The following is a 26,847-nucleotide window of genomic DNA, read 5'->3' on the forward strand; positions in this document are numbered from 1 at the left end:
TTTTAGGTTGAAAGGTCATTTATAGGAATTTTTGAGCCCAAAATGTTGATAAATGTCTTTTGCAAGACGTTATTACTTTTTATGACCATTTTAAGAGCTAATGTTTTGGTACTCCAAACAAAACTCTCAAATTTATATTAATTTTCACAATTTTTTCTAGTTTTTTGAAAATTATAACTTTTTTGAGTTTTTTCAGCCCTAGTTGTCAAGGAACCTCCTCCAGAGTTCTATAAAAATTACTGCATAGTTTCTAGTGGTAGTGGAATGGTTTCAACTTCTTAAAATCGCAAATTTCAGCATTTTTTTGACAAAACGTGCAAATTTTTTCAATTTTTTGACATTTTTTTCTTTATTCACGTCTTTCAACACGCAGGGCCAGAAAACGTTCTTAGGGGTTTGACAAGGTACTGAAAAATTTTTATTGTCCATGGATCTTTATGAGCCAGTGAAACTTATAAAGGCTTGAAATAGGGAAACTGTATAGTCTCGCGAGACAATGAAATGGTTCTGAAGATTTCAATATCGCGAATTTTAGCAAGATTTTCAAATTTGCAATTGTTTTCAAAATTTTTGATTATTTTTTTTTCTGAGTTTAACGATCATTAGTGACCAAGGCAACTTTTTCTCTTGCAGATGGGTTACATGGTTTTAAATATTTTCTCCTTGTGAGATCTGGAAACTTTTATGTTGAATTTTGTACTTATCAGTTTTTTTATTTAATTTTTTTCATTGCTAGAAAACTAAAAGTTGCGGTGTCGAATCTCATCCTGAAAAATACGCTTATATATATATATATATATATATATCTTTCTCTCTCTCTCTGTGTTAGTTGGCGTTTTTTCCTTCTCTTTTCTTCCGGGTTTTATCTCTCTCTCTCTCTCTTTCCTTTACTTTTTGTTGATGCCGCACATCAGCTGCTGTTATGTGGCAAGATAGCATCTATTACCCTCACTAACGCTGAATTATAGTTGCAATGAATGTTATGATAAATGACATTTTTAGCATTTTTTTGATATCATTGTTAATTTCTCTCAAACGAAGTTTTTATCAATTATATTAACCCTCTTGGCCTTTTTATTAGTTTTTTCGCTTGACCGATTTTTGGTATGACCTCTTTGACTTATGGTCCTCAGAAACCGTATAAAGAAAAAGTTCCCATTGGGCATTAAGTTCTCCTAGAGCCTTTCAGCTCAGTAGTCTCCAAGTATGCGATTCACAAAAACTATTTTATGGACTTATAATTATGGTGTGAAGGGTGGTTCTTAGAGGTTGACACTACAACCCCCCATCAGCCCCCACCCCTGCACATCGTTCAGTCCGGAAGGGCCTCGTGCTGCCAAACATTTCCCCACCAACTGTTGACCTAACGCTGGTTCATTTTAGCTAAAGCTAGCCTCACTGAACCTTGGCTTGCTACTGACGAAGCCAACCGCTGGCCGTTTGTCTGAGGGCGATTCGCTCGACGTTATTCCATCTATGTATTTTTCAGCTCGATAGTTTCCAGGCATCGTTTGACTTTGTACTGGTATGAAACTTCTCCTTCTACATTCCTTCTGTTTTAACTATTGTATTTAATTGCTCTCGAACAAAGTTTGAAGCAGTTATTGTAAACGTGCTTTCTATGCAAACACGTTTCTTTCGGTTTCACTTCTCGTGTGATTTTTTTACGGTTGACTGTTGATTTTTTGAGTGATTTGTTTTGCATTCATTCAGAAAATAATTCCTGAAATGAAACGTATTGTGAGCGACGCTCATACATGATCCTTGTAGAGTAGAGATAAATGTCCGCGATTCTCATCCGAGAGATCTTAGTTAGAACCCCTCACCCGTCAAATTTTCACACTACGAAAGTTTCTCTTGCCTTTTTATCATTTGTTAGGCTTCTCAATCATTGAGAGCCATGGAACCAGCTCTAGGGTTTGATAGTAGGTTGCTGCATGCTTTCTAGATGAAACGGAATGTTTTTCAAGATTTTAACATACGATTTTTTGCTTTTTTTTTACAAAACTGGCATTTTTTTCCATTACTTTGACATGTTTTGACATTTGGTGTCACTATTCAGCTTTTTTCAGCGTCAGGGACACATATTGGCTGCGGAATAGTTTTCAACTTTTTAATATCGCAACTATTGATAAAACTTGCTATTTTCAGATTTTTTGTCGTTTTTCGTTTCTCCGGCCTCAAGAGCCAAGGAACTTTCTCCAGGGTTTGATAACAAGTTACTGCAGAGCTTCTGGATGTAGTGGAATGTTCTTCAAGATTTTCATATCACAAATTTAGATAATTCTAAAAAATTATTTGCAAGTTTTTCAAGTTTTTAGTATTTTTAATTTTATTTTTGTCCGGCACCAGGTGCCTCAGGGACCTCCTCCATTGTTTGATAATAGTTTCTGCGTAGTTTCAAGAGCTCATATTTTGGTTATCACTATTTTCATAACTAGAGATTTAACAAATTTTTGATAAAGTTCAAATTTTCAATTTTTTGGAAAATTATCATGTTTCACTGGATCTTTGAGCCAGTGAAAATTTTAGAGGCTTGAAATAGGGATACTGTATAGTCTCGCGAGACAATGAAATCTTTCTGAAGATTTTATTATCGCAAATTTTAGCAAGATTTTCAAATTTGCTATTGTTTTTAAAAATTTTGAATAATTTTGTTTTTTGAGTTTAACGATCAATTCTGGCCAAGGGAAATTTATAGGTCTTCCAGATGGGTTACATGGTTTTAAAATTATAAAACACTTAGCAGTTTTTTATATGATTCAGTTTTTATCAATGCTAGAAAACTAAAAGTTGCAGTGTCGAATCTCATCCTGAAAAATACTCATCTCTCTCTCTCTCTCTGTTAGTTGGAGTTTCTTTCCTTCTTTTTCTCTTTCAGGTTTTATCTCTTTCTCTTTCCTTTACTCATTGTTGATGCCGCACATCAGCTGCTGTTATGTGGCGAGATATCATTTATTACCCTCACTAACGCTGAATTATATTTGAAATAAATGTTATCATAAATGACATTTTTAGCATTTTTTTGATATCATTGTTAATTTCTCTCAAACGAAGTTTTTATCAATTATATTAACCCTCTTGGTCTTTTTATTAGTTTTTTCGCTTGACCGATTTTTGATATGACTTCTTTGACTTTTCGTCCTCAGAAACCGTATAAAGAGGAAGCTCCCAGTAGGCATTAAGTTCTCCTAGAGCCTTCGAGCTCACTAGTCTCCAAGTATGCGATTCACAAAAACTATTTTGTGGATTTATAATTATGGTGTGAAGGGCGGTTCTTAGAGGTTGACACTACAACCCCCCAACAGCCCCCACCCCTGCACATCGTTCAGGCCGGAAGGGCCTCGTGCTGTCAATTATTCCCCGACCAACTGTTGACCTAACGCTGGTTCATTTTAGCTAAAGCTAGCCTCACTGAACCTTGGCTTGCTACTGACGAAGCCAACCGCTGGCCGGTTGTTTGAGGGCGATTCGCTCGACGTTTGTCTATCTGTTATTTTTGCTGGATAGTTTCCACGCATCGTTTGACTTTGTACTGGGATAAAACTTTTCCCTCTACATTCCTTCTGTTTAAACTATTGTATTAAATTGCTCTCGAACAAAATTTGAAGTATTTAGTATTCCTTCAAGAGCTAAGTGTAGTGAAACTACTGCGAAAGCCGTAGTTTAAGGTTGAAAGGTCATTTTTAGGAGTTTTTGAGCCCAAAATGTTGATAAATGTCTTTTGCAAGACGTTATTAATTTTTATGACCATTTTAAGAGCTAATGTTTTGGTACCCCAAAAAAAGTCTCAAATTTATATAAATTTTCACAATTTTTTCTAGTTTTTGAAAATTATAACTTTTTATGAGTTCTTTCAGCCCTAGTTGTCAAGGAACCTCCTCCAGAGTTCTATTAAAATTACTGCATAGTTTCTAGTGGTAGTGGAATGGTTTCAACTTCTTAAAATCGCAAATTTCAGCATTTTTTTGACAAAACGTGCAAATTTTTTCAATTTTTTGACATTTTCTTTATTCACGTCTTTCAACACGCAGGGGCCAGAAAACGTTCTTAGGGGTTTGACAATAAGGTACTGAAAATTTTTTATTGTCCATGGATCTTTATGAGCCAGTGAAACTTTTAAAGGCTTGAAATAGGGATACTGTATAGTCTCGCGAGACAATGAAATGGTTCTGAAGATTTCAATATCGCGAATTTTAGCAAGATTTTCAAATTTGCAATTATTTTCAAAATTTTCGATTATTTTTTTTCTTTTCTGAGTTTAACGATCATTACTGGCCAAGGAAAATTTTTATGTCTTGCAGATGGGTTACATGGTTTTAAATATTTTCTCCTTGTGAGATCTGGAAACTTTTGTGTTGTTTTGGACTTATCAGTTTTTTATTCAATTTTTTTCAATGCTAGAAAACTAAGAGTTGCGATGTCGAATCTCATCCTGAAAAATACGTATATATATATATATATATATATATATATATATATATATATGTATTTATATATATATATATATATATATATATATATCTCTGTTTGTTGGAGTTTTTTTCCTTCTCTTTTCTTTCGGGTTTTATCTCTCGCTCTCTCTCTCTTTCCTTTACTTTTTGTTGATGCCGCACATCAGCTGCTGTTATGTGGCGAGATAGCATCTATTACCCTCACTAACGCTGAATTATAGTTGCAATGAATGTTATTACAAATGACATTTTAGCTTTTTTATGATATCTTTGTTAATTTCTCTCAAACGAAGTTTTATCAATTATATTAAGCCTCTTGGTCTTTTTATTAGTTTTTTCGCTTGACCGATTTTTTTGGTATGACCTCTTTGACTTTTCGTCCTCAGAAACCGTGTAAAGAAAAAATTCCCAGTGGGCATTAAGTTCTCCTAGAGCCTTTCAGCTCACTAGTCTCCAAGTATGCGATTCACAAAAACTATTTTGTGGACTTATAAATATGGTGTAAAGGGCGGTTCTTAGAGTTTGACACTACAACCCCCCACCCCATCAGCCCCCACCCCTGCACATCGTTCAGGCCGGAAGGGCCTCGTGCTGCCAAACATTCCCCCACCAACTGTTGACCTAACGCTGGTTCATTTTAGCTAAAGCTAGCCTCACTGAACCTTGGCTTGCTACTGACGAAGCCAACCGCTGGCCGGTTGTTTGAGGGTGGTTCGCTCGACGTTAGTCCATCTATGTATTTTTTGCTGGATAGTTTCAACGCTTCGTTCGACTTTGTACTGGGATAAAAACTTTTCCCTCTACATTCGTTCTGTTTTAACTATTGTATTTAATTGCTCTCGAACATAGTTTGAAGCAGTTATTGTAAACGTGCTTTCTATGCAAACACGTTTCTTTCGGTTTCACTTCTCGTGTGACTTTTTACGGTTGACTGTTGATTTTTTGAGTGATTTGTTTTGCAGTCATTCAGAAAATAATTCCTACTGAAATGAAACCGATTGTGAGCGACGCTCATACATGATCCTTGTAGAGTAGAGATAAATGTTCGCGATTCTCATCCGAGAGATCTTGGTTCGAACCCCTCACCCGTTAAATTTTAACACCAGGAAATTTTCTCTAGCCTTTTGTCATCTGTTAGGCTTCTCAACCATCAAGAGCCATGGAAGCACCTCTGGGTTTTGATAATATGTTGCTGCATGTTTTCTAGATGAAACGGAATGTTTTTCAAGATTTTAACATCACGAATTTTGGCTTTTTATTACAAAACTTGCAATTTTTTTTCTTTTTTTGACATTTGGTGTCACTATTTAGGTTTTTTCAGCCTCAGGGACACATATTGGCAGCGGAATAGTTTTCAACTTTTTAATATCGCAACTTTTGATAAAACTTGCTATTTATAGATTTTTTGTCGTTTTTTGGTTTCTCCTGCCTCAAGAGCCAATGAACCTCCTCCAGTGTTTGATAACAAGTTACTGCAGAGCTTCTATATGTATTGGAATTTTTTTCAAGATTTTCATAGCACAAAATTAAATAATTTTTAAATTTTTTTTAGGTTCAATTTCAAGTTTTTAGTGTTTTTAATATTTTGATTTTTTTTCCGGCACCAGGGACCTCCTCCGATGTTTGATAAAAGTTTTTGCATAGTTTCTAGAGTTAATGGAATGGTTATAAATATTTTAATGTCTCAAGTTTTAACAAATTTTTGATAAAATTTAAATTTTCAATTTTTCGGAAAATTGTCATGTTTCATGTTACTGGATCTTTGAGCCAGTGAAACTTTTAAAGGCTTGAAATAGGGATACTGTATGGTCTCGCGAGATGAAGATTTTAATATCGCGAATTTTAGCAAGATTTTCAATTTTGCATTTGTTTTAAAATTTTTTGAAGTTTTGTTTTTTTGAGTTTAACAATCATTTCTGGCCAAGGAAACTTTAAGTCTTGCAGATGGGTTACCTGGTTTTAAACATTTTAAACACTTATCAGTTTTATATATGATTTAATTTTTTTCAATGCTGGAAAACCAAAAGTTGCGATGTCGAATCTCATCCTGAAAAATACGCACATCTCTCTCTCTCTCTCTGTTAGTTAGTTTTTTTCCTTCTCTTTCTCTTCCGGGTTTTATCACTCTCTCTCTCTCTCTCTCTCTCTCTCTCTCTCTCTCTCTTTCCTTTACTTTTTGTTGATGCCGCACATCTGCTGCTGTTATGTGGCGAGATAGCATCTTTTACCCTCACTAACGCTCAATTATAGTTGCAATAAATGTTATCATAAATGACATTTTTAGCATTTTTATGATATCATTGTTAATTTCTCTCAAACGAAGTTTTATCATTTATATTAACCCTCTTGGTCTTTTTATTAGTTTTTTCGCTTGACCGATTTTTGATATGACTTCTTTGACTTTTCGTCCTCAGAAACCGTATAAAGAGGAAGCTCCCAGTAGGCATTAAGTTCTCCTAGAGCCTTCGAGCTCACTAGTCTCCAAGTATGCGATTCACAAAAACTATTTTTTGGACTTATAATTATGGTGTGAAGGGCGGTTCTTAGAGGTTGACACCACAACCCCCCATCGGCCCCCACCCCTGCACATCTTTCAGGCCGGAAGGGCCTCGTGCTGCCAAACATTCCCCCACCAACTGTTGACCTAACGCTGGTTCATTTTAGCTAAAGCTAGCCTCAATGAACCTTGGCTTGCTACTGACGAAGCCAACCGCTGGCCGGTTGTGTGAGGGCGATTCGCTCGACGTTATTCCATCTATGTATTTTTCCGCTGGATAGTTTCCACGCAACGTTTGACTTTGTACTGGGATAAAATTTCTCCTTATACATTCCTTCTGTTTTAACTATTGTATTTAATGGCTCTCGAACAAAGTTTGAAGCAGTTATCGTAAACGTGCTTTCTATGCAAACACGTTTCTTTCGGTTTCACTTCTCGTGTGTTTTTTACGGTTGACTGTTGATTTTTTGAGTGATTTGTTTTGCATTCATTCAGAAAATATTTCCTACTGAAATAAAACCGATTGTGAGCGACGCTCATACATGATCCTTGTAGAGTAGAGATAAATGTCCGCGATTCTCATCGGAGAGATCTTGGTTCGAACCCCTCACCCGTCAAATTTTCACACCACGAAAGCTTCTCTAGCCTTTTTATCATTTGTTAGGCTTCTCAATCATCGAGAGCCATGGAACAAGCTCTAGGGTTTGATAGTAGGGGGCTGCATGTTTTCTAGATGAAACGGAATGTTTTTCAAGATTTTAACATACGATTTTTTGCTTTTTTTTTTACAAAACTGGCATTTTTTTCCATTACTTTGACATGTTTTGACATTTGGTGTCACTATTCAGCTTTTTTCAGCGTCAGGGACACATATTGGCTGCGGAATAGTTTTCAACTTTTTAATATCGCAACTATTGATAAAACTTGCTATTTTCAGATTTTTTGTCGTTTTTGGTTTCTCCGGCCTCAAGAGCCAAGGAACCCCCTCCAGTGTTTGATAAGAAGTTACTTCAGAGCTCCTGGATGTAGTGGAATGTTTTTCAAGATTTTCATATCACAAATTTAGATAATTCTTAAAAATTATTTGCAATTTTTTCAAGTTTTCATTTTAATTTTTTTTTATTTTCGTCCGGCACCAGGTGCCCCAGAGACCTCCTCCATTGTTTGATAATAGTTTCTGCGTAGTTTCAAGAGCTCATAGTTTGGTTATCACTATTTTAATAACTAGAGATTTAACAAATTTTTGATAAAATTCAAATTTTCAATTTTTTGGAAAATTATCATGTTTCACTGGATCTTTGAGCCAGTGAAATTTTTAGACGCTTGAAATAGGGATACTGTATAGTCTCGCGAGACAATGAAATCTTTTTGAAGATTTTAATATCGCGAATTTTAGCAAGATTTTCAATTTTGCTTTTGTTTTAAAAATTTTTGAATAGTCTTGCAGATGGGTTACATGGTTTTAAACATTTTAAACACTTATCAATTTTTTATATGATTTAATTTTTTTCAATGCTAGAAAACTAAAAGTTGCGATGTCGAATCTCATCCTGAAAAATACGCACATTCTCTCTCTCTCTGTTAGTTAGAGTTTTTTTCCTTCTCTTTCTCTTCCGGGTTTTATCTCTCGCTCTCTCTCTCTCTCTCTCTCTCTCTCTCTCTCTTTCCTTTACTTTTTGTTGATGTCGCACATCAGCTGCTGTTATGTGTCGAGATAGCTTCTATTACCCTCACTAACGCTGAATTATTGTTGCAATAATGTTATCATAAATGACATTTTTAGCATTTTTTTGATATCATTGTTAATTTCTCTCAAACGAAGTTTTTATCAATTATATTAACCCTCTTGGTCTTTTTATTAGTTTTTCGCTTGACCGATTTTTGATATGACTTCTTTGACTTTTCGTCCTCAGAAACCGTACAAGGAGGAAGCTCCCAGTGGGTATTAAGCTCTCTTAGAGCCTTTCAGCTCACTAGTCTCCAAGTTTGTGATCCACAGAAACTGTTTTGTGGACTTATACTTATGATGTGAAGGGCGGTTCTTAGAGGTTGACACCACAACCCCCCCATCAGTCCGCCCAATCCCCACCCCTGCACATCGTTCAGCCAGGAAGGGCCTCGTGCTGCCAAACATTCCCCCACCCACCGTTGACCACACACTCCTTCATTTTAGCTAGAGCTAGCCTCACTGAACCGTGGCTAGCTACTGACGAAGTCAACTGCTGGCCGGTACTTTGAAAGCAATTTGCCCTGATGTTAGTCTATTTATGCATTTTTTGCTGGATAGTTTCCACGCATTGTTTGACTTTGTACTAGGATAAAAATTTTCCTTCTACATTCCTTCTCTTTTAACGATTGTATTTAATTACTCTCGAACAAAGTTTGAAGCAGTTATTGTAATTGTGTTTAATAACTAGAGATTTAACAAATTTTTGATAAAATTCAAATTTTCAATTTTTTGGAAAATTATGTTTCACTGGATCTTTGAGCCAGTGAAATTTTTAGACGCTTGAAATAGGGATACTGTATAGTCTCGCGAGACAATGAAATCTTTTTGAAGATTTTAATATCGCGAATTTTAGCAAGATTTTCAATTTTGCTTTTGTTTTAAAAATTTTTGAATAGTCTTGCAGATGGGTTACATGGTTTTAAACATTTTAAACACTTATCATTTTTTTATATGATTTAATTTTTTTCAATGCTAGAAAACTAAAAGTTGCGATGTCGAATCTCATCCTGAAAAATACGCACATTCTCTCTCTCTCTCTGTTAGTTAGAGTTTTTTTCCTTCTCTTTCTCTTCCGGGTTTTATCTCTCGCTCTCTCTCTCTCTCTCTCTCTCTCTCTCTCTCTCTCTGCCAAACATTCCCCCACCCACCGTTGACCACACACTCCTTCATTTTAGCTAGAGCTAGCCTCACTGAACCGTGGCTAGCTACTGACGAAGTCAACTGCTGGCCGGTACTTTGAAAGCAATTTGCCCTGATGTTAGTCTATTTATGCATTTTTTGCTGGATAGTTTCCACGCATTGTTTGACTTTGTACTAGGATAAAAATTTTCCTTCTACATTCCTTTTCTTTTAACGATTGTATTTAATTACTCTCGAACAAAGTTTGAAGCAGTTATTGTAATTGTGTTTTCAATGCAAACACGTTTCTTTCGGTTTCATTTCTCGTGCGAAGTTTTACGCTTGACTGTTGATTTTTTGAGTGATTTGTTTTGCTTTCATTCAGAAAATAATTCCTACTGAAATGAAACCGATTGTGAGCGACGCTCATACATGATCCTTGTAGAGTAGAGATAAATGTCCGCGATTCTCATCCAAGAGATCTTAGTTCGAACCCCTCACCCGTCAAATTTTTACACCACGAAAGTTTCTCTAGCCTTCTCATTTGTTAGGCTTCTCAACCATCAAGAGCCATGGAACCACCTCTAGGGTTTGATAATAGGTTGCTGCATGTTTTCTAGATGAAACGGAATGTTTTTCAAGATTTTAACATCACGAATTTTTGCTTTTTTTTACAAGACTTGCATTTTTTTCTTTTCTTTGACATGTTTTGACATTTTTTGTCACTATTCAGGTTTTTTCAGCCTCAGGAACACAAATTGGCAGCGGAATAGTTTTCATTTTTTAATATCGCAACTTTTGATAATACTTGCTATTTTCAGATTTTTTGTCGTTCTTTGGTTTCTCCGGCCTCAAGAGTCAAGGAACCTCCTCCATGGTTTGATAACAAGTTACTGCAGAGCTTCTGGATGTAGTGGAATGTTTTTCAAGATTTTCAAACACAAATTTGAATAATTTTTAAAATTATTTTTTAGGTTTTCAATTTTTTCAAGTTTTTTCCGATGTTTGACAATAGTTTTTGCATAGTTTCTAGAGTTAATGGAATGGTTATCAATATTTTAATGACACAAGTTTTAACAAATTTTTGATAAAATTTAAATTTTCAATTTTTCGGAAAATTATCATGTTTCAAGTTACTGGATCTTTGAGGCAGTGAAACTTTTAAAGGCTTGAAATAGGGATACTGTATAGTCTCGCGAGACAGTGAAATGGTTCTGAAGATTTTAATATCGCGAATTTTAGCAAGATTTTCAATTTTGTAATTGTTTTCAAAATTTTCGAATATTTTTGTTCTTTTATGAGTTTAACGATCATTACTGGCCAAGGAAACTTTTTATGTCTTGCAGATGGGTTACATGGTTTTAAATATTTTTTCCTTGTAAGATCTGGAAAGTTTTCTGTTGATTTTTGTACTTATCAGTTTTTCAACTTAATTTTTATCAATGCTAGAAGACTAAAAGTTAAGGTGTCGAATCTCATCCGGAAAAATACTCATAGCTATCTTCCTTTCTCTCTCTCTCTCTGTTGGTTAGAGTTGATTCCCTTCTCTTTCTTTTTCAGGTTTTATCTCTCTCTCTCTCTCTCTCTTTCCTTAACTCTTTGTTGATGGATAAAGAGGAAGGGCTCAGTGGGCATTAAGTTCTCTCAGAACCTTTTAGCTCACTAGTCTCCAAGTATGCGATTTACAGAAACTGTTTTGGGAACTTATAATTATGGTGTGAAGGGCGGTTCTTAGAGGTTGACACTACAACCCCCCCATCAGCCCCCACGCCTGCACATTTTTCAGGCCGGAAGGGCCTTGTGCTGCCAAACATTCTCCCACCAACCGTTGACCTCACGCTGGTTCATTTAAGCTAAAGCTAGCCTCACAACCGTGGATAGCTACTGACGAAGCCTACCGCTGGCCGGTCGTTTTAGGGGAATTCGCCCTGATGTTAGTCCATTTATGCATTTTTGCTGAATAGTTTCCACGCATCGTTTGACTTTGTACTAGGATAAAAATTTTCCTTCTACATTCCTTCTCTTTTAACGATTGTATCTAATTACTCTCGAACAAAGTTTGAATCACTTATTGTAAACGTGTTTTCTGTGCAAACACGTTTCTTTCGGTTTCACTTCTCGTGCGACTTTTTACGCTTGACTGTTGATCTTTTTGAGGGATTTGTTTTGCACTCATTCAGAAAATATTTCTTGCTGAACGTAAACCGCTTGTGAGCGAAGCCCGTACATGACCCGTGTAGAGTAGAGATGAATGTTATCGATTCTCGTCCGAGAGATCTTGGTTCGAACCCCTCCCCAGTGATATTTTTACACCTCGGAAGTTTCTCTGGCTTAATTCTTGGTCTGTCGTTCGAGAGCATTTCTTCCATCGTTAGTGGATTTGTTTTTCTTTTGAATTGGAGACTTGAACTTTTTTGAGCTATTTTTGCCATAGTATTTGGACTACAGTCGAAAATCTGGGTTGTTTTGGTTTTGTGTCTTCTTGCAATCTAAAGAATTTGCATTGATAGACTGCACTTGTATTTTTAAGTAACATCGTCTTCAAAGATTGTTAGTCTTATGGGAATTTAAATTTTTGGTCTTTCTTTGTAAGATACACTATGGTACCAAAAAGCTACGTATACCTAAAGATTTTTTGAAAAGCAATACAAACGTCAAATAATATAACGTTTTCAGTTGAAATTTTGTTCTCTAATGACGCGTCATTACACCTTTAGCTTTTTTGACGTCTCGCAGACGTTTGGTATTGTTTTCATACAGGTTTTCACGACGTCTGCATCAATTTCATTCCAAATTTCACAAACTTTTTTTTCTAAATTTTCCCAAAAAACTCTGTTTTCGTAATTGTTGCTTCAAAATCGCCCATAAATTTTCAATAGAATTCAGATATGGACTGTATGCTGGCCATTCCAGTACCTTTCACTCGTTTTCTTGGAAAAAATTGCCGATAATCGTCGATTTATGCAGAGGAGCATTATCTTGTTAAAAAATAATGTCCAGGAAATGAATTTTTCGTAAATTTTCGAAAATTACAAATAACCGACAGCGTTTAGCTTATTTCGAGACTTAACAAGCAATTTCCGTTCATCTGATTGTATTGTACCCCAAAACATAAGTGATCGTTTTTTCGAACTCAAATTTTTTGTGTTTTTTTTTTCAAGAAATCTCGTTCCATTTCTTCGAAGAACTAACAATTCCGTCGCTGGAGATGCGCACCCTTGTTTCATCAGTAAAAACAATGTTCTGCCAGAAGGGCAACGGCTTCTTAAGCATATTGATACACCATTTTGATCAAAAACACTTGCTTTTTTTCCAACTGACTTTTGCAGCCTTTCTTGAAAAAACGACCTATTTTTTGAGAATTCGTCTTACTGTACCTTTGGAAATTGTATCGTAGCAAGAGAAAGCGTAATGAGCCACTCTAATGCGCTCCAGTGAGGTTTTGGGATCTTTCTAAACATCAGTAACTAACTTTTTTGATATTTTTGACAAATTTTGGGGTCTTCTGCTCGACTTTTAGGCCTCGAAACCGTTATTTTTCAAGTAACGTTTGTATGCATATTGTGCACTGGATCTTGACTTCAAGTTGAGTTGCTTTTGTATTTTTAGACCATGAAAATCCTACATCTGGTGGCGTAACATTTTGGCAAACGGTGAAAGAACAAAGCAGTTTAACCATCTTTTCTGTTGAAGCGGAGAAAAGGAGAATGAAATTTCTAAAACTTTCAAATTTCACGCCTTTTTTCACGCCTTAGCGCAAATCATGTATTGCTTTCTTATTGATCATTGTTGAGGTTAATTAGAATGTGACGATTGGCGGTTGTATTCCACTGAGAGCAGTTAATGGAGCAAAAAATCGAGAAATAGATTTAGTCGTATATTTGTCGAACGTTTTTTAAGGTTTATTTTTTGACCTGTTCACCCTTTTTTTGATCTTTTCTAGCCAATAAGAAGTCATATTGCAGAGGTCTATTTAGTCACGCTGGAGTAGTAAGAAGAGCGAAAAGTGAGTATTTTGAGGGATGACTAGTTTACTTTAAGCTTTTTTAAAGTGAAGTGAAAAAAATGGTGTTTAAAACAGATTTTTGGTTTTCGATGGCGAATTTTTACCTGCCGTGATTCGACTTGTATTCTCATTGTTTTCTAAAGATTTCCTTAATCCATTTAAGGGTTTAAAGTTATTGTTGATGATTTTACACTATGATTTTGACACTATTTTTTAAAAATTTGTAGATTGCTGTTGACTTTAGTGTCCGTCTTTGTATATGAATCTTTATTAGTGGAGACTGTTGTTTTAAAGTTCATAGTAGTGTTTTTAATTTTTTCAATTCTTTGACTTGTAGCTCAGGATTAGTCCTGCAGTTTTTTTGTCTAACGCTGTTTTTTCGTTTTACATTTATTCTAGAAAACTGTTTCGATTGACTTCGTTCTTTACGTGACCTAAACTGCTCTGATTCAAAATATCTTGCTGAAATGAATTGCATTGTTATATAGTCAACCAAAGGGGCCTGGGTACCTAATGTTTAATGCTTCTATTTCAAACGGTGGAGATGGGTTCGATCCCTTTTTTCTTTTAGCCAAAAACGCTGTCACTGACAAACACTTTTTGAGTTTGTAAGTTTTTTATACGGACGCTAGAATTCTTTTTTCAACTCATTTGTGTTTCTTTCTAAATATCTGTATTTTTACAACACCCACGTCTATTTCTCAGCTATTCCGACAATCTGCGGGCTATGCTCAATTGTTCTCAATTGAAATAAGTTTTTTGCAAGTATATTAGTCCTGTGGTCTTTTTAGTACAATTTTTTGCTTGACCGTTTTTTTGTTTGACCCATATGATTTTTGTCCTCAAAAATGGAATAAGCATATAGCGCCCATTGGGCTTTAAATGCTCTTAGAGCCTTTCAGCTCACTAATTTTCAAGTATGCAATTCACAGAAACTGTTTTGAAGACTTGGTGTGAAGGGCTGTTGTTAGAAGTTGACCGCCCGTCCACACATCAGCCCCCTCGCACTTCACCCACCCCCCCCCCCCCAATCCTCAGCCCTGCACATCGTTCAGGCCGTAAGGACACCGTGCAGCCAGAAACCCCTTCCATCGTTGCCCCCCCCCCCCCCCCACTGTTGCCCCCCGCTACGCTCACCTGACACCCCTTCAATTCAGCTAAAGCTAGCCTCACTGAACCGTGGCTAGATACTGACGGAGCTAACTGCTCGCCGGTCTTTTGAGAGCAATTCGCACGACGTTAGTCGGTTATGTTATATTGTATCGGTAACTCCAGATCAGTTTTTCTGTTGCTATCCAATTTCTAGGACTTTCAAGCGTTCTGCAGAGGTTTTGGTGAGCTGTCCGCTATGTGCTAATTTCAATCCAGATTTTGGTCATTTGAATCAATCGTGGATTTTTTAGGAATCTGATAAAAATCTGCAAATTTATAAAATCTGAGAAAAGTCAACAAAACCTTTGTCGCGTTATTAGACAGTGTTCTCTATGTACCGCTGCTAGTCTAATCAATACTGATTTAATAGTGAGAATGGTTTCGAGTGGCTTTTGTGTGCGGGGAATCTTAAGTCTGTTGGAAAAGCTATTTGTAACAGGTAGCTGCATGGAATCTTCTTGCGATGGCTTCAACCCGGATATTACTGTAGGTGTGGAAGTGGGGGGCGAGTTTGACGTAGAGGATGATGGGGGAATTGTTTACATTGCAGAAGATATTCTCTACTCTGGAGGCGAGTCTGAGTCGCAAGCCGACTCTTATCAGGTAGGTTTTCATTTAGTATCGAAACACATCCGTGCATTTTTTTTAAATGCCAGATCTTTGAAATGCCCGATTTTCCCATATACAGTGCCATGTTTTAAACTAGCAAGTCGTGTTTGCAAGCAATGTTACGTGATTGTGCTAAAGCTACTTCGAAATGCCAGATTTTCTCAAGTGACTTTTTGTAACCTAAACGTCTGTTGCGCAGTCATCAGTCAATAATTGAAATCAAGAAAACTTTTTAGGTTTTTAGGACAGTTGCTTGAAGCTCGAGCTGCTTTGTGATGTATTAAGGAACTGACAGGAATCTGAACCTTTGTGCAATAATGAGGCAAATTTGATTTTGGTCATTTGCTCAATATTTTTCCAAAGAGACTAACTTTTATTAATTTCAGAATTTTAGCGAATGTGCATTTTCGCCATTGCTATGCAATCGATCGTTGGACGTAATGATTTTGCTTTCTTACTACTCGAAGAGAAGTATTGTTTTTCTTGTTTTTTTAAACAGGAAGTACTGTGTCCGGGAAAGTGAGTTAAATTGCCATGTGAACTTTTTTTTGCTGAGCGAGAGAAGTTATCGTTTACGCGCTGCATCGGTTGTTTGACTGTTTTTTTTGAAAGAGTGGTACTCACAGCTAACCGTTTTTAGCCGTCTTTTGGTCGATTTGGCTCATTGTTTTTTATTTATAGCCGCAAACCGATAGCTGAGGTTATTGTTGGTCATCTATTGTTTTAATAGCTGCCGTCAGCCTCTCAACGGCTATTACTTAGGCGCTCTCATCTTTTTTCGCTTTGCCTTTTGATTACGTTTTTCGTTTAACAGTTACGATTATCATGCTTGACTTCTGACTTGCCTCACTCTCTGTTTCAACTGAATAGATTCTGAATTCTTTCATGTATTGAAATACGTAATGGAGTGAATACGTCAAAGTCAAAAGAGCAAAATCAAAAGAAACGGGATAAACCGATAAACCAGGTCATTAAGTCTTTTTGCAATATGTTATCAAAGTTCATTAGAGCGATTGCTCGCTGACTTTATTATTAAGGTTACTAGCTTTCACTCTAGAAGATGAATTTAGTATAGTTTTAGAATCCAACTGAAACTACACCGAATTAGAATACCTTTTTGAAACTTAAGAAAAAAGGTCTGTCAATTTTTATCTCCTCTTCGCTTTCCGTATCAATCCCGATGTGCGTCAACGGCGGTTATTTTCGGGAAATTGGCCGACTGTGTCTAAATGTTGTCGTCATGATTTTTATTACGGACATATAGCGTCACGATCATTTTTGTTAATTCGTTCATGCAATTTCGAATGAGTTAATTTGTTCTTGCACTTCCATTTTTCATTGTTTTTGTAAAAATTGCTCACTCTGAAGAATACTTTCTTAATTTCAAACTGACTTCTTTAATTTATTTCAAGGAGATAATTTAACCGAATGTTTGTCATTTTTGTGGAAGGTTGTTTGGAGCGAGTAAGGGAAGCAGCAATTAGATATAAATGTTTCAAATCAAAATATAACATTTCAACAATTAAGAAAAAGAAGATAATATTATTTTTCTGTCTGTTTTTTTTGCTATCTTTTTGTGATAGCAGATCTAAAGCTATCGCGGATTGTTTTGTTTTTTTGACGTCAGCTGTTTTTTCATCTTTTTGCTTGATTCACCAGGATCAGTTTCATGTGCACTGTTGGGGTTTTATCTTTCGTGTTATTAGTTAAGGATAATTCTCAGGATAATTTATTTTTGCATAATTTATTTAGACAGGAATATAGATTCACTGCTTGCAACGTTTTGATGAAATTTCTGAAATTTACTTGTTTTTCTACTTTACGTTTTTCAATGTGAAGTTTTTAAAATCATAATAATGCATTCCTATGTTTCATACAAAGTGTTCATAAACGTTTAGTATTTGGCTTTGTGATTTTTCTTGGAAATATCTATGGTGACTTGCTGCCACAATCTATAGTTTTGTTTCCTCTCAAAAAATTCCAGGTTTTTGCCTTTTTTTCAATCAATTTTCAAGTGTGGTTTTCTAATTGTTCTCGAACGTTTGAAGTAATTTTTGTAAACGTTTTGGTTTACAAAAAAATTTTTGCATGGCCGTATTGACTTTTCGGGTGACTTTTGCGCACTTGATATTTTTGGTTTGCGTTATCTGAATTTCTCTCTCATTCACAAGTATCAGCAGCTAAACACAGGTGGCGTCAGCTCACTAGTAGAAGTCGAAGGAAAATTGCACCAAAAATTGGTTTAATTTTTGTCACCTTAAATTTTATAAGTGGTTATAGTGCTATATAATAACCTCTAATAACGTCATTTTAAGCTCCTTGTAAGTGAATTTAGTAACCCGCTTTGCTCCCGACTGAAGCAGGCTGTAATAGATTTGATCGTTCGAGAGCAGTTCTTCCGACGTTCTGAAAATTTTTGGTATTGCTATTAGGATGTTTATGACTGATCTTTACTGAAATTACTGATATTTATTTTTAGGATACGTTTTTGTTTTCTACATTTTTAAGAAGTTAATACATTTAGAAAATAATTTTTGAACTATATTTTTCAGAATAAATACTTCAACATTTTTTTTTGAATTCTAAATTTGTTCTAGTCAAGTTCCTGCTCCAGTCCTGGTCAAATGGCATCAGCATACAACAGTCCGAAGCACGTAGTATCCAATAATCAAACTCCAGTTGCAGTAGCCCCACCCTTTCAGCTACCTACTGAACCCTCCACCCCAGTCAACAGCCTAGCGCCAAAGATGCAACATAGCCAGCGATCAGCCACCAATTTTGACTATGTCACAACGTCGACAAGCACATCAAGTTTTGTTTGTAGAAACCAGGGCTACCCGGCACCTTTTCATAATCGCCAGAATAGTGGGAGCTCTCTAGGGTCCCCAAAAATTCCACTTTCGACTTTGGCGACATTTTCAGCGTCGTTTTCCCCAACCGGGAGTGGAAAAGAGGTCACCGATAAAGCGTTTGTAGGGAATAAAAGTGCAACAGAGTTTGAATCCCAATCTAATTCAAAGCAAGAAAGTGGTGATGATTTTGGTGACTTTGCCGACTTTGAATCAGCAACGCCTCAACCGTCGCTCAGTCCGTACTTAGCAAACATACTTAATAACCAGAAAACCTCTACTGGGAACAGCAAGGTCAATCTATCTGACACGGTTCCTAAGTCTTCATTACCAGCAGTGACTTCAGCATTGGAGGTAAAAACTAATTGGCCGCCGAGAGATAGAACAATATCATCCAGCTCAACTATCAGCTCTCATTCAATCAAGTTGCCATCTGTGCTTCAGAGCCCAGGCGGTGCCGTTTCTCCTAGCTTGCGAGTCGTTGCGGCTTCAGCGACCGCGAATCAAAATTTAAATCAACAGAAGCCATTTAATATTACTGCGATTTCGGTAGCTACAGGTCATGAACAGCAAAAGAACACAGAAAAAGACACATGGTTCCAGAAATTCCAGAACGTTCAGCCGGACGTCCGCACCAGCGTTACCGAGAATGAGGATGATGACTTTACAGATTTTCAGAACTTTACTGAGGCGGTAGGTGACGGAATTTCAGTTCCATTGGATGCAGCAACCATTAGCAATGAAGTGAAACCTGATAAATCAAATGTCCAGCCTTTTGACAAGTACGCCGTGTTTAGAGATCTAATGCCTGACTCAGCTGAGAATGATCAAAGCAACGAAAACAACTTGGTCAACATTGTAGACACTGCAGATAATGAAGATTCAAAAAGTAAATGTCAGTTGACTAATACTAAAGGGGAAAATTTTGATATGACAGAAGTTTTTGAGAAAAAACAAACGGATGCCTTGCAAATTGTTCCAAAAGAAAACGAGTCAGATTTTGCTGATTTCGCCTCCGCACAGTTTTCTATTGCGTCTCCTGAAGTTTTCCAATCAAACACCGTTAAAGATGGGCAGTTAATTTCTAATTCCGCTGTTGGTGATAATCCAATTGACTTGAATGTTCAAACGAGCTTTGGAAATATTACAGTTGAAGAAAGCGACTGGGCAAACTTTGACTCCGCTCCCGCAAATAAATCGGAATGGAATTACGAAAAACAACCCGATAACTACGTTTTGAATAACGGATTAGAAAGCCTAAATGTTGAAAGTAGCAGTGACACTGGGTTATTTCCACGGCCTTCCTCTGATTCAGTTTCTGAAAGTATAAATGAAGCGATTACGAAAAGAGGTGATGAGGAATCTAGTTGGGCAAATTTTGAAGCATTTGGCGTGCAGACGTCAAGCGAAGAGCCCAACAATGTCTCAGCAGCTGCATTCAACAGTGACATAATATCGAGAACTAACGAAACACAAGAAAACACAGAAGTCGAGGAAATTGTGAGCCAAGTGACACAAGATCATGTAACAGAAGCGGAGACAGTTGATGAGTGGACTGCATTTGGCGACGACGAGTCCTCGACCATGAATACTGGCGCTGACGTGTCTGGACTGATCTGGGCTAAACAACAGGTCTCTGCTGATGGATTGTACGACCGGATCAAACAGACCATTATGTCCGAAGAGGTCAAAAAGCCAGCTGCCTCAATGGCAACTGTTACAAGCACAGTCAGGAGCTTTGAGGTACCTTTACTTGGATTGCTGTTTACGTTAACCAGTCAAAACTGTAATTATTATGGTAATGAATTGGTTGGAATTGTTACGCATGTCCGCATGTCTTAAGAATTATCGGTAGTTCCTGGTACAGGATGAAAAGCTCAGAAAGAATTATTTTGTTCTTTTTATAGCGGCAAAGCTGTAAACTGCGCAAAGCTATTTTGCGGTGCTCCTGCTTTTTTTCAATTCAAAGAATTTTGAACAGCAAGAATTCAAAGAACTTTTGCTGTTCAAAAAATTTGAATTGTATTGGTGCGCCGTCTTTTCACGACTCGAAGAGGAGTATTGCTGAACTGTCTTTTTTGATCGATAATTTTTTGGAGTGTATATGAAATAGGATGTAAAAGTCAATGCCGCGCGTGAAAACTTAATAATTAGGTCCAGCGGCTGAACCAATTGAAGATCAGAGAGAAGAGAGTGATTTTCAGTTCATGCTGCATTTTTGAGAGAGCGAGAAAAGTAGGTGTAGCGAAATTTTTTGATCACGTCAGGCTTTTTCGAAGCAGTTTTTTAGTTTTTAACTTTACTTTTTCGGGTAAAGTGGTTGTTCTAAAACATATTAACAAGTAATTGTTTGTTTGAGAGTTCTCTGACCATCTAATTGTTTGTTTGGGAGTTCTCTGAGTTTTAAATGCAACTGTGCGACCAGAGTTTTTATGTGCAACATTTTAATTGCTCTCAAATGTAGTTTTTAGCAATTATATTAGTTCAGTGCCCTTTTCTCGCTTAAGTAATTGTTTGTTTGGGAGTTCTCTGACCATTTCAATAATAAATTTAGAGTTTTAAATGCAACTCTGTGACCAGATTTTTAATATACAACATAGGCTATTTTTAATTGCTCTCAAACGAAGTTTGTAGCAATTATTTTAGTTCAGTGCTTTTTGTATGCGTTTTTTTTGCTTGACCGATTTTTTGTCTGACCCATGTGAAAACGGAGATAAACAAGTAGCGCTCGGAGAGCATTAAGTTCTCTAACAGCCCTAAGCCTTACTAGTTTCTAAGTATGCGATTCACCAAAACTGTTTTGAGGAGACAATTTCAGGGTGTGAGGGGGCGGCTCTTAGTCTGAACCCAGGCAAATTTTAGGGCAAGCTAACCCCTGTCACCCGCCATCACCTCCCCCACCCACTCACCCCCACCGCCCCTGACACCACATCCACCCTCCTCCAAAATGGCGTTTTTGATTTTATTGTTGTAATTATCACTTAATATTTTTTCCAATTGATGAGAAGTCTAAATTTTAACAATTTTTCCGTTTTTAAAGTTTTTTTTAATCAATTACTGTTTTTCCGCCTTTATGAGTGTTCCCTTATTTTCATTTGCTTAATTCGGGTTCGTTGTAGGGTTATTGTCACTAAGTGACACTAATTAAAGGTTTGATAGTTCATATTTTTCTAAAAATAAATAAATCAGTTCTGTAGTTTGTTAGCATTTTTTACTTCTTACTGCTAAAGTGTCGTGCAACTGCTCGAAGAGTAAGCTTAAACTAGTCCCTAAAATTCTTTCCGAAAACATCCGTTGAGACTGTACAAGTTTCAGCAAATATTAAAAAAAAAACACGTTTCTTTTGTCCTTTAGTTTTTTCTCTCCTTTGCTTGGTTTTTTGAGATGAATCGCTTGTTACGTTTTTGAATATCCTCCTCATGTTCTCAGCCTGCTATCATAGCGGCACTATTTTTTGTTGGTCGACTAAAATTTGTTTCGCTCTGCACTTAGTTCTCAGATTGTTCATGTTCAACATTTTGCGTGAAATCTTTTTGATTATCTAGGCTATTTTCATTCTTTTTTCGTTCTGTTCAAAGTGCTTTTCAGCAGCAGTTGCTCTGAAGAAATTGCTCTGATCTAGAATTAACAAATTCAGTATTGAAAAAACCAATGAATAATAGAAAAAGCTCGGACCCATAAAACCTAATGTTAGTTGAAGTTTGTATTAAATTTTAATATCTCCAATGCTTATTTGTATTGATATAGCCTCTGTATCCCTTATCAGCGAAAAGGAGTTGGTCTAACTAGGGAGTGACATCAACATAATTCACTTAAGTTTCCTTGTACAAAAAATAGTTTTCATTTTTGCTTTTAATGCCAGTTGGGTTTATGGTAATCAATGGCGGCTGTTGCCAAGATGTTTTTTTTTATCTTTTTCTTTTCCTTTCTCTTTTTTTTTGCTGTATTTGTTTTTTTCCAAATTGAATGCTATAGTATTGAATGCCATTCTAGAGTTTTCCGGCTATTTTTTTGAGCTCTGGTCACACTTTTACCTTTTCTAGTCAATGAGAAGTCGAATTGAAAAGATCTTTTTAGTCACGCTGGAGTAGTAAGAGGAGCGAAAAGCAAATATTTCTTAGGGATGACTGTTTTCGAAAAGCTTTTTTTAAGTGAAGTGAGAAAATGGTGTTTAAAACAGGTTTTCAATGGCGAATTTTCACCTGCAGTGATTCGACTTCTATTCTCATTGTTTTCTGTGCGAGTACAAATTTAAGTGGTGGTTCATGTGTTTAAATAATGTGTGCTTGCAGTGTTTTAAGCCCCTTAAAAGGCAACTAATAGTGTTTCAAGAATTGGACGCTAATATCTACGTGAAAATGTGTTTTTTTGGGGAATTTTGCATGTTTTGTAGTTTTGTTTTTCAGTCTTTTTAATGATAGTCATCAATGATCGCTCTCATTTTTGCAATAGGGAAGAATCATTTAATCCATTTAAGGGCTTAAAATTATTGTTGATAATTTTAATGACTTTGACACTATTTTTTTCAAAAACTTTCAAATTTTAGATGCGTGTTTCAATGACGTAGTGCAACTTATCTTCATTGTCATCGCAAAAGCAGTTTCTGCTAAATGTTGTTTTTTTTTGTGTGTGATTTGACCTTGTCTCTCCGTGGTTGCTTACAGAGTTGGCGTTTGCGGTCATAAATCGCTTTGTGTAGAGGTCTTTCGAAGTTTACGTCTTTGGACATAATTCACACAAAATTTGTGTTTATATTATTGTAGTTTTCTGTTGACTTTCTTGTAGGTCTTTGAATATGATATCTTTGTTAGTGGAGACTGTTGTCTTAAGAAGCTTCATAGTAGTGTTTTTAGTTTGTTCAAATCTTTGAATTGTTGTTCAGGACTTGTCCTGCTGTTTTTTGTCGTCTAACGCTGTTTTTACGTATTACATTTGTTCTAGAAAATTGTTTCGATTGACTTCGTTCTTTACGTGACCTAAATTGCTGTGATTCAAAATTGATGTCTTGCTGAAACAAAGCGGATTGTTATATAGTCGACCACAAGGTCCTGGATACCGAATGTTTAATGTTTGTTTCGAACGCCGGGTATTAAGATTGGAATCTCCCTTTTTTCTTTGTGTACCCAAAAAAGCTGCCAATGACAGACACTAAGTTTCTTTTACGGACCCTAGATTTTTTCAACTCATTGCTTTGTCTGTTTCTATCTGTATTTTACGACACCCACGTCTATTTTGCAGCTATTCCGGCAATCTGCAGGCTATGTTCAATTTCTCTCAAACGAAGTTTGTAGCAATTATAGGCCTGTCGGTCTTTTTTATGCAATTTTTCTCTTGAGGGTTTTTTTCGTCTGACCCATTTGACTTTTTGTCCTGAAAAACGGGATAAACATGTAGTGCCCAGCGAGCATTTAGTGCTCCTTGTGCCTTTCAGCTCTCTAGTCTTCAAGTATGCAATTCACAGAAACTGTTTTGAAGACTTATACTGTCCCCCCCCCCTACCCACGCACGCATCAGCCCCCCAATCCCAAGCCTTGCACATCGTTCAGGCCGTAAGGGCACCGTGCAGCCAAACCCCCCTCCCACCGTTGCCCCCTTCCCCCTCTGTTGCGGCCATCAACCCCCGGCGCACCTCCCCCCACCGCCCCCCCCCCACCCCCCACCGCTGCGCTCACCTTACACTCCCTTCATTTCTGCTAAAACAGCTTCACTGAACCGTGGCTAGCTACTGATGAAGCCAACCGCTGGCCGGTCGTTTGAGGTCAGTTCCCCCGATGTCAGTCCATTTATGCATTTTTCTGCTGGATAGTTTTGACGCATCATTTGACTGTGTACTAGGATCAAAGTTTTTCTTTTTACTTTCTTTCCGTTTGAACGATTGTATTTAATTGCTCTCGAACAAAGTTTGAAGCAATTATTATATAAACTTGTTTTCTATGCAAAAGTTTTTCTTTGACTCCTTCGATTTCTCTTCTCGTGTTTTACGCTTGACTGTTGATTTTTTGAGTGATTTGAATTGCATTCATTCAGAAAATAATTATTACTAAAATAAAACCGATTGTGAGTGAAGCCCATTAATGACCCGTGTAGAGTAGAGATTAATGCCCGAGGTTCTCATCTGAGAGATTTTTGTTCGAACCCTTCCCCAATCAGAAGTTTTTACACCATGAAAGTTTCTCTAGCGTAATTCCTCGCCTGTCGTTCAAAAGCCATTCGTCCGACGCTAGTCGGTTTGTTTTTTCTTTCATTTGAGTTGGAGACTTGAACTTTTTTTGAGCCATGTTTTCCATTGTTTTTGGACTACAGTCCAAAAATATGGGTTGTTTTGGTTCTGCGTCTTCTTGCAATCTAAAGAATTTAGACTGATTTGCTGCTCTTGTATTTTTGAAAATATCGTCTTCAAAAATTGTAACTCTAATGGGAATTTAAATCTTTCGATCTTTCTTTGTAAGATATTGCTTTCATTTTGATCATTTTCGAGGTTAATTAGAAATTGAGGATTCGCGATTTTATTCAACTGAGAGCAGTGAAGGGAACAAAAAAGCAAGAAGGATATTTTAGGCGTATTTTAAACGTTTTTTAAGGTAGACTCATTTTCACTTTTCGAAAGAGATCTTTTTTCATATGCGTTTGACTTTTTTATTCCTCTCCAACGAAGTATGGATGAACTAATGCATTAATTACTCTCTTTTCTAATGCAAAGCGTTAATTGGACCATTTTTGACTGTTACGTTCACTACTTTATAAACTACATATCGTTTCATTTTAAGCAGCTGAACTCAAATGGAGGCAGGGTACTACTCAAAGTCAATTAAGAGTGTGCCTAAGTTGGTTTCTTCTGTTTTAACTTCTGTTTTTAACAACCTCTAATAGCGTTATAGGAAGCCCCTTAGTCATTTTATTGCCCCTGTACTACGAACCATCTCCCTGAAACTGGTGAACCAGGCTTTAATTTAGTCAAACACACCGCTATTCGTTCGAGAGCAATTCATCCGAATTTGTTCGTTATGTTCATTATTTTTATTTCACAATCGATTTTTTCTCAAATGCTATTAGAAATGATTGGTTTTAAAAGTCTTGTTTCATGCATTAAGAGTTTTCAGGCCACTTTCTAAAGATTATTGTTCAATTTTGATTATTGGTCTCATTTCTTGTGGAGACATGATTGTTTTGTCATCAAAATTTTCACTGATTTTGTTGATTTTAAACCCTAGGAGGACTCATTCGTTGTGGTCATTCTTGTCAGAGTTGTCGAATGGAACGATTAACAGTTGCGAAAGGTACCTTTTTGCAACTTCCTGTCTAATTGCTTACATTTCGATTTCTAGGATTATCTCAAAACGCAACGGTCGGGCGAGTTAAGTTTTTTCTCAAAGGGAAGATATTTTTAAGAGCATTTTTGTGACAAAAAATTAAGTGCGTTAAGACATTCGTCTAGGAGACGAACGCAGAAAGCTGACAGTTCTTGCAAGTTAATTGTTGGCTTTCAAATGCGGTTTTAATCTGACCGGTTTGAGTTTTTTCCAAGAAAAAGCGGATTATCCGTTTTGACGTTCCGATTAACTGATCAAGGTAAATTTTAAAAATTTTTAAAAATACTATTCAATAAAGTTTTAAGTTTTGTCTGTAAGTGGGACAGAAGGACAAAACTTGGGAACTGTAAGTTTTGTCCTTTTCGTGCACATTAGTAGTTTGGTAGTTAATAAATTGCACAAACGTCAAACATATCTTAACTCATATTTCGAGATTATTCGGGGTTTTAACTAATTGTATTATTTTAATAAAGCTCTGCCTGGCCAGTATGTGAAACTTTCAGTCAGATAAGTGCAAAATTTTTATGGAACGCCAGTGGAGATGCCCACTTGTTGGTACTTGCGCTTCTTGAACATTGAGAGACTTTCTCAAGTTAAACTAAATTGTGCAAAGATCCGTACACACTGTAACCTTTGAAGTACTTAAGCAATCTTTCACCCATTCTCGCTTATCGATAGTGTTGCCAGCGTTTAGAGATTGCTGTCTGTTTGTGTTACCAGAAGGGTGACAGTTCAGCTGTTGGGAATGAAGTTAGTGTCGGAGGATCGGAGGGTGCAGCTGAGCTGATTAACAGTGGCGCTACAAAGAAAAGCAGTGCCAAAGGACTCGCAACTGAACGCTATATGGGGCTGGAAAAAGAATTTGTGAGTAAAAATAACAGAGTTCACAAGCCAGTGTATAACATCGTTCTTATAGCTGCGAAGTAAATTGGCGAAGTAATATTGCGGTGCTCTTGACAGTTTGTACCTGAAGTACAGGTGCCGTTTATAATTGCTCTCAAACGAAGTTTGTAGCAATTATATTAGTCCTGTCGGTCTTTTTTAATGCGATTTTTTGTTTGAACGATTTTTCGTCCTACGCTTTTGACTTTTTGTCCTCAAAAACGGGATAAACAGGTAGCG

The 26,847-nt window shown here is 36.6% G+C and overlaps 1 protein-coding gene across 4 annotated transcripts in view; it reads left to right on the forward strand.

Moving 5' to 3' along the window:
• LOC142345726 (uncharacterized) overlaps positions 1-26,847 on the forward strand; it is an 81,350-nt gene that overhangs the window by 37,970 nt on the left and 16,533 nt on the right. For 3 of the 4 annotated variants that reach the window (XM_075398009.1, XM_075398010.1, XM_075398011.1), the window contains exons 4-6: positions 15,397-15,560; positions 18,164-20,158; positions 26,446-26,589. In XM_075398009.1, coding sequence (XP_075254124.1) covers positions 15,397-15,560; positions 18,164-20,158; positions 26,446-26,589 — 2,303 coding nt within the window. The remainder of the gene's footprint in view (positions 1-15,396; positions 15,561-18,163; positions 20,159-26,445; positions 26,590-26,847) is intronic. The other variant, XM_075398012.1, reaches the window with a different exon arrangement.

The sequence above is a fragment of the Convolutriloba macropyga genome, chromosome 9 (assembly GCF_964194025.1).
Source record: "Convolutriloba macropyga chromosome 9, txConMacr16.3, whole genome shotgun sequence".
In the NCBI taxonomy this organism is placed as follows: domain Eukaryota; kingdom Metazoa; phylum Xenacoelomorpha; order Acoela; family Convolutidae; genus Convolutriloba; species Convolutriloba macropyga.